Genomic DNA, 8,765 nt, shown 5'->3' with positions numbered 1-8,765 from the left:
TAGGAGCAATTTAGAGATTATTCATGTTATGTCATTCTTTTCTTGGACAAGAGTTTTGGTTGTTTTGACAACGGAAACTGTATAATCTGCATTCTGAAATCTATAATGTAGGTGACTAAGGTCCATGAAACTTCATCAGTGAATAGAAAACACTCATTACATTATATGATAATAAAAATAATGGTTTCTGTGAACCACAACTTTGAAATAATAATCTTTCAACATTTCCTCATTTCTCAACAAAACTGCATTTCTGTGAAACTTCATACACATTTACCTGCATATAAGAACTTCTCATAGGTGCTGACCTTATATAGTTGGTGAAATAATTTATTTTGTATGTAAAGGGGCCACCTACTTGAAATGTCAATTTCATTGCAGGTAGGGGATTTGTAATACCTGTAATACTTTTCTATCATGCTTATTCTCCATGCTCTTAACAGTTTATAACATATATTGTATTATGTGCTAATGTTGATAATTTGTAACCAGTCAGACTAACCAAACTAATAATTAGGTGATTTCTCATATTGAAATAAATGTACTTCAGACACAACACTTGGCGGCGTCTTTGATGCTTGCATCAATGAATTTCCTTGTTCTTTTTAATGTTACGTATTCTTTCAAAGATTGATGCATTATGTTTATTACTTTAAAAATCAATTGCGTTTAACATAAAACTTCATTACATTTTATGAGGTTATAAAGATTTCTTTTAGAATTTAAAATATAACATGTTTGTTTTGTACGTAGCAATTATGTTCTTTAGTAATAGCTCTAGCATACTTGTTTTCAAATTTTATGAAATGATGAAACTGTCAATTTTTATACATTTCAGATGGGAATTTTAGCGGAGTTGAAGAATCATGCAGACATGACTAAACTTGAAAGTTTCATTACTGGAGTACCTTTTTTTGGATTTATGATATTAGACTTATGTCGCTATCTTGTGAAATAAAGATGATAAAATACATGTGTTGATTACTTGTTTGATTGCAAACTCTGTTGAAAATTTGGTCAGATTTCGGGATCCGACGTCTAAACGGTTTGCAAATCCAACCAAAATCCAACGTTAATCCGACGTCGCGGTCCGACGTCTATACGACGTCTAACCGACGTCAAATATCTTCTGGGAGTCTGGTATTAAATAGTGAAAATGGTAACGTTGCCGAATTGTTACTTGTATGGGGGCTATCAGAATAGGTAACAAGTTGTGTAGACAATTCAAGCAGATATCATATACAAGCAATAAGAAATCGATGCAGCGGTAGCAATTCAAAATGTAATTTTACACTAAAGATGGCTAGGACGTAAAAGAAATAGGCCACCAGGTTAAGATTGGTTCGATGTCGCTGTCTTGCTTATAGAGACTTAATTCATCCCGTATGTAGTTTGAGTTGAAGGACGAGGCAGGCCAGTAGTGCTTAGATTTGTATGTAAAGAATCCTCGAAACACAGAGTATCTCAGTGCATGATTCACGCAGTTCAGCATTATACTTATTTTTACCTGCTTTTTTCACTTTGTTGTAGCACGGCGGTAACAAATACCAGCAAAGGATTCCATGTTCCTGTCAAAGAGGCTTACTATTCATGTCATCTAAAAGACTGTAGTAGGAGTTGGGCCAACAAAAATGTTCTACAAAAAGTCATTAAATTTTATTAAACACGATCGCATGTTAACTGCAATTTATTAGTATTATTACACATAATTGTACCCCCGCCAAATTTTAAAATGTTTAAAAGAAACATATTTTATAAAATCTTGATTACTATTATATGCATTTAAGTACGTCAATAAAATGTAAATAATTGATACAGTCCTTGAAACATTTGATTTAATTAAACTATATCGATGTATTAACATTCAGTGAACATGCGCTTATCATCCTTTTGTCAGCTTTACCTGTTCGGTATCATATGCCAGTTAAAAGAGGTAATACAATGGCATATTTGTATTTAGATATGTAACGTTATTCGAATTGTAAACGTGCCTTGCTGTTACTTCACCTATAATGTAATATAAGCGGTGTTTTAGGCCATGAAACTTCGTAGTTTTTCTTGTCGGTAGGAAATATGTTGGCGTGTTGAAGGTTTGTGAAGGCGATTCATATTTTGCATTTGTTTTCACTCCATTTACAGTACATTATTTCAATCCATACTTTTAAAATGATAACTCTCTCAAAATACTGGAAAGTAACAGTAAATGGTGTAAGGTCTTTTCATCGTGATTCTGCGCTTACCACAGGCCAAATCCAGATAGTGTGCGTTTCTATTATGACAATGTAAGGCATTTAAGTAAGTGCAACCGAACAGCCGTTAGGACCATGGAAAGGAATTGAAATGTACAGTATAGTTTCATCGAAGGAAACGCATTTGGACTGCATATATTTACATATATCTAGCGTCAGCGAAAAGTTACCAGCAAAGACCCAGCTATCTTTTTAATACAAAATTCATATAAATTGGACAGTTTTCGTACAAGTGCCGAAAGAACATTGTTTTGATATTTTGTCAGTTATGTAAAGTCTGACATTTATTTGTTCTACTGCCGAGTTTACTTGCTATGTGAAATTGGGCACGTATTTGTTCTTTACGCTGAACCAAGATGAACCGGTGTTTGAACCCAAACTCTTCTCGTGTATAAATCCATTATATTGTATGTATGTTCGTGTTTCGTGTTAATGTTATGAAAATCTGCTCAATAAAATAAACAATGCCTTTTTACCACACTATTTTAGTACACAAATGTCTTTTTGGACTGCTGTTTTTATTCCTTCATCTTTTGTCTTTATAAAATCTAAGTTTACCCGATCTACGTAAAACTCCTCGGATATCTTTTTGTTACGGTTGTTTACCGGTAAACTGACTCTCATAAAAATGCGCCCCGTTAATGTGCCTATTCAATATATGCGTTTAGTCATCAATATAATCTATTGTTTTGCTGATTTTATGCAAATTATTCGGCCAAAAATACGTCCTTTTTACGCATCTCGATTCTGCTGCTTTGTGGATTGAATTCGTCAACAGACATTATATACATACATAAATAAGCCTATCAGTTCTTTGATATATCGTAAACATTTAAGACCGTTAACTACAAAATTATGGAGGTTACTAACTAATTATGGATTTTGATTACTGTTTTCTCATTTCTGTGTGTAATATATATACAACTGATTAAGAGTTTCTGTTTGGATTATATTTTACTTTGTTAGTTTTTAGTGAACTATTAAATTAAAAAATGTTTATGTTTTGTATTTCAATGTCAAATTAAAGATATAATTATATAATGCTATTGATAACGATGAAACATTTATCCCATGTGCGTGTTTCAAAAATGGCAGATATCATACAGTATAATTATATTTGTAACATGACTTAATACCCATCTGTTAATTGTGTCCTATAAAACCGCCGAATCATTATTTCTTATATATTTGGAATTTCTATCGTCTCAGACACCAGATGAGCTTAGTGTGAGTGTGAAGAAAGAAACAAACGAAGACACGTTACCGGTAATTGAGAATGGTGCTGAGGACGAAGACTCGTCTGAAGAGAGCGAGGATGAAGACGATGAGAGATACAGTCTTACAGTGGAACAGAAGGAAAAGTTGGACCTGAAGAAGGACACTTACAAAGGTGGCGATATTTCTGAAAACAAAGAAGTAGTTCTATCAATATACTTGATAATGTATTTACATTTATAAACATGTATTATTGCAAGGTTACAACATAAATAATTGAGTAGGAAAGTCTAATCTTATTTTTAAACCATCTATTTTGTTACAGCTTTTTTAAAGCATTCCACATTGATATTTACTTTTAGTGCTGTCTACCTTCCTGGACTCTAAAAAGGAAACTAGGGAATAAATAACAAGTATCAAGTAATGACTTTGAAAAATATTACGATTTCATACATTTCAGCCATGCGTGATGTGTTCCGGACATTAGATGAAGATGGTAGCGGTTCACTTGAGGTAACAGAACTAGAGACTGCTATGAAGTCTATGGGTGTCGACTGCTCACAAAAAGATATGGACAATCTCATCAAACAAATGGATGCTGACGGTATGTAGCTTTGATTATGTATTTTGTATCGAAATATTAGACATAAAGTTAGAAAATATAAACCTATCACCATAATTAAAATAAATAAAAAAAACTCCTTTATCCATAAACTTGATGACAGTGCAATCAGGTTTGAAAAATGTTTAATCACTTTTGAAAAGGATGTCATACATCTTCGTTGCAAGTAGATTCTTTTTCTGGAGTATTTTCTACTGTAATGTAAACTGAGGAAAACTTCTTTAAGTGTTTTATCTGTGCCAAATATTTTAACCATTAGGTCTGTGTATCAAATTCCCAAACATAAATATAAATTCTAAATTGAGGATAAGTCTTAATTACAAAGTTCAGCTATATTTTCAGGAAATGGGTCTGTCGATTTCTTCGAGTTTTGTGGCATGGTATCAGAAAAGATGAAGGTGTATGATCCTGAAAAGGAACTAAGGGAAGCCTTTGCAGTGTTTGATATAAATGGAGACGGTAACTTTCGCTTTACATTTACGGAAATTAACCTTTGCAATAGCTTATCTATAACAGGAAACGTGATGATTGAAGTGCTGTTACAGATCACATATTTTTTAACATAACAAACATTAAATATTTCAAAATTATATGCAGAGTGTAGGACGAGGTTTGTTTTGAATGTTCATTCCACCCGCTTAGAGCGTGGATCTACGGGTCGCGCGGTCATGAGTTCGATCCTCGGGCGAGGCGAATGTTCTCTAAGACTATTTTATAATAGACATTGTGTCTGAAATCATTCGTCCTCCACCTCTGGTTCATATGAGGAAGCTGGTAGTTACTTCAGGAGAACAGGTTTGTACTGGTACATAATCCAGGAACACTGGTTAGGTTAATTGCCCGCCGTTACATAACTGAAATACTGTTGAAACTTAAAACAAACAAACAAAATGTTTTGAATGTCCATTTGTTTTATATGTCTATGCATGTATTTATTTTTTATAGAAATAACAATGAAATTATTTCGTTAAAAGATGTTACATTCATTTTAATACTACTTTCGATACATATTTAATCAAAAAGAATGTGTTTCTTGTGTTAGGGAAAGTCAGCGTGGACGAAATACAGTCCGTTGTGGACTCTTTGGGTGGGAAAATGTCAAAAGAAGAAATTGACAGTATGCTAACAGAAGCGGATGAAAACAGCGATGGATACCTCGATTATGAAGGTGCGTATAGGAACTTGAACACAAGGAGTGTTTGAAATAATAATATGCTAACTGTGATGTTTTTATTTTTGTAATTGCTTTAGTATATAAAAATATCAAAATAATGTAGTTTTAGTGTACAAGTATTGCTAAATGATGCATGGCCAGTATTCATATGTCAACAGAGTTTAATAGTCTAAGCACCTCTAAAATGAGTTAACATAAATTTTTGATAACGGTAACTCAGTAATTATTATATAGAAAAAGTATTAAAGAACTGAACTTGAAAATACATGTAATGAACTACAAAATAAATATTAGGAAATAATAAATGTGCGAATAAACTGCGTATTTTTTTATTGGTAAAATATAATGAAATTAATACTTCTATGCAATATATGTGTCTTCGACAGAGTTTGTTAAGATCTGGATGGGAGAGACTTCTGTCGACTCTGACAAGAACTTGGACAACAATGATTCTATACAAAAGGACGCCGATAAAACGGAAGATTTGGACACCTCTAAAGCTAAACCTGGAGAATTAACAGTCCCAAAATAATCTTATACCTAATATGTAGAACGTTGTTTTCAAAAGTGTGCACTTGTTTTTGTTGACACAGACCTTAAAAAGGCAAGTGAGTTGGAATACAAACTTACAGAGCTGTAGTAACATGTTCAAAGATGTCATGAAGATGTAGACTTTGTCACTTTCACACAAAAATGTACAGATACATTTCTCCTCTAGTTTAAGAAAGATATCTACATAATGAACATAATACTATTAAATAATGATATAAGTTTTGTATATATTTTACTGTCAACTTTCTTTGTAATTCTTACTTATAAATACACGAACTGTGCTATGTGTCACTGACATGTAACTTTTATGCACATTAGCTCACTTTGCGAAAATGGTTCACCTATTCATTTTCGACAAGTGCGTTTTTACAGTAAACATTTGAACGAATGTTTAGTACATTTTCTCGTCTTCTTATAGTTTTGCTTGACATTACATAAATGTAATTAAGAACATCTTGGCTGAGTAATAACAGAATCAAGTAAAACCCAGCTTCCTTTCTTAATATGTTTTACTATTAGCTTTTGAAACAAAACAAAATAAGTTAGGACGAAACGCGTATATTCATACAAGCGTATTATAGGTGTTAACTGTTCACTACTGTTTACAGTTTACAGTTTATTAATCAAGTCAAGGCCCATAAGGGCATCTGACAACAATTATAACAATAACAAGTCATATAACAAAATCAGAATGGCATGTAAAACATGACAAATCGTTGCTAAAGTAACTGATAATGTGGAGGATGAGAACTAACTATTTACCTAAAAGCAGACATAATTTTCTTATAGAAAACAGCCAGTTTTAACAAAGTATTCTTATTGTCATTGTTCATAAGGTTCGAAAATTTGAGAGTATTTGGATATTTATAAATATATTCATCTACATATTTTTTTCTATCAACATTGAAATATTTGCAATCAAAAAAGATAGTGAAATTCATCTCCTAAAAAGTTACTGTTACACAGATGACAAGTTCTTTGTTCTCTTGCAATGTTTTCAAATCTACCTTTTTCTGTTGGCAACAAATGATTCATGCATCTGAATTTACAAAGTGAAATGCTAAGGTCAGAAGGTAAAAGCTTGAAATATTTTTCAAAAACAAATTCGTGTTAATTCTATAATTTAAACATTTGCTTGAGTTATTAACTGAAAAGTTCCAGTTTTGTATGAACTGATCTACTGATAATAAGCCCGTTACCGAAACAACAGTCAATGCGATTATATTCTTCGTATGTTTGAACATTTCATGTTTCAGTTTTCATTTGCTAGAAACTCGTTATTGCCATTACTGTCATAATTGTGAGTAAATGTGCTGTAAATGTATATACGACATAAGCAGACTTTTATTCTATTCCAACCTTATTCTCATCTTGCTCCATCTTTATTCACATAAGCATCATGTTACATCATTTAAAAAAAATAAAAATGAAATATACGTTTTATATGAAAAATATCTGTCATACAATTTGTTCAGTACAAATGTACTTTAATGAAATAAATATGTGTGGACATTCGGGATAGTTTATTTTTTAATCAATTCGTTTTGAGCTGACGATAAAACATGTTCCAGCAAATGGTTAGACTATCTACTGTAATGGCTATATAAGGTCCTTGTGTATGTTTTCGGTAAGATGTTTATCACAGCTACATGTACAAGTATCTATCTGAGGTCAGTCTATTTGCAAATGCGCTGGTACTTACATCTACTTAGAAAGAACTAGTATGTCCAGAATTCCATAAAAGCTTTGGGAAGATGAAATCTATCTATCTACCTTCTGTTACTGTCGTACGTACCTTTCTTTCGAGTATTGTGGACAAGAGTGTGTGTCATAAAATAATTAAGGGAAGGGAAAAATTTTCAAAAACTGTTTAATTTTATTGACATTTTAGCATATTTTTAAGTAACAATATATTTGGCTAAATGTATGAAAAAAATTCATGAAATACTATTAGAGATATTGTAAAATAACATCTTGGGACATGAGAACTTTTGTTTCGTTAATTCTATATGTGCTTTACCTTTATTACCTGACACTGCTGGCATAAGACTCTTTACATAGGGGTATGATATGACATGTACACATGTTATTTTACTGATATTTTCGTTCCTGTTTGGTGCACTTGGTACCTAGCACCTTCCAACCGTATTTGTGAATATGCTAGTATAACGGCAAGTATACGCAAGATCGAGGCCCCTCGTGTAATAGGTTTTAATTTCATAGCTTAAATTGTCTAACCTGGACTTTCTCAGTTCCTATAATGCATAATGCGGATGCAGACAGCATGTTAATTGTAAAATAATGTACAAGTGATGGAAGTTAAACGTGTTAAAACATTCTTCGCTGACCTCATAGTTTAACTCTGAGCCAAAATTATAATAAATCCTGTTTCAGACTGTCTGAATTGGATGTAAATCACCTCGCGAATTGGCATACCTACCAAACTACCAACCTAGCTACATACCGTGTCGGAGCGTACATGTCAAAACCGTTTTCCAAACCAAAATGTACCTAAATGTTTAAGTCAAAATGTACTGGAAACAAACTTTAAGTCAGAGTGTACACACATTCAACATATGAAAAACAATATATCAAGTTATCCTGTTTAAATATGTTTTACAGTTTCAGTAGTAATTAATCAATGGGAAATCTTAATAATTCAAAATAGAATCCTACTCCAAGCCAAAGAAGTATAAATTATTTTTATAGCTCTTTGTCCAAGCCAATAGAAAAATAGGAAATTTCACAACTCAGACAAACATCGACGCTCATACGAAATGCTGTAACATTATAGAAAACAATAAACTAATAGTTAATAATAATTTATTTCATCCCATATTCTGAACATATTTTTGCAGAAAAATTACTGTCAATTTTTGCAAAGAAGTATAAAATACATTATATTTTGGGTACATACCGGTTTGGGTATGTTTTGACTATAATTCTTCTTCAT

The 8,765-nt window shown here is 32.2% G+C and overlaps 1 protein-coding gene across 2 annotated transcripts; it reads left to right on the top strand.

Annotated features, from left to right (window-relative positions):
* The first annotated feature begins 2,956 nt into the window (after positions 1–2,956).
* Positions 2,957–7,327, top strand: LOC123544922 (neo-calmodulin-like). 2 transcript variants are annotated; one of them, XM_045331079.2, is made up of 6 exons: positions 2,957–3,110; positions 3,459–3,639; positions 3,925–4,068; positions 4,429–4,545; positions 5,129–5,254; positions 5,647–7,327. In XM_045331079.2, the coding sequence occupies exons 1-6, from the start codon at positions 3,105–3,107 to the stop codon at positions 5,790–5,792; spliced, it is 720 nt and encodes a 239-aa protein (XP_045187014.1). In that variant the 5' UTR covers positions 2,957–3,104; the 3' UTR covers positions 5,793–7,327. The 2 variants fall into 2 exon arrangements, with proteins under 2 accessions (XP_045187014.1, XP_045187013.1); XM_045331078.2 differs by having other exon boundaries at positions 3,029–3,154.
* The last annotated feature ends 1,438 nt before the right edge of the window (positions 7,328–8,765 follow it).

This window comes from Mercenaria mercenaria, chromosome 1 (genome assembly GCF_021730395.1).
Source record: "Mercenaria mercenaria strain notata chromosome 1, MADL_Memer_1, whole genome shotgun sequence".
Lineage (NCBI taxonomy): Eukaryota > Metazoa > Mollusca > Bivalvia > Venerida > Veneridae > Mercenaria > Mercenaria mercenaria.
The sequence above is the reverse complement of the archived record's forward strand: the minus strand, read 5'-3'. Positions and strand labels throughout refer to the sequence as shown.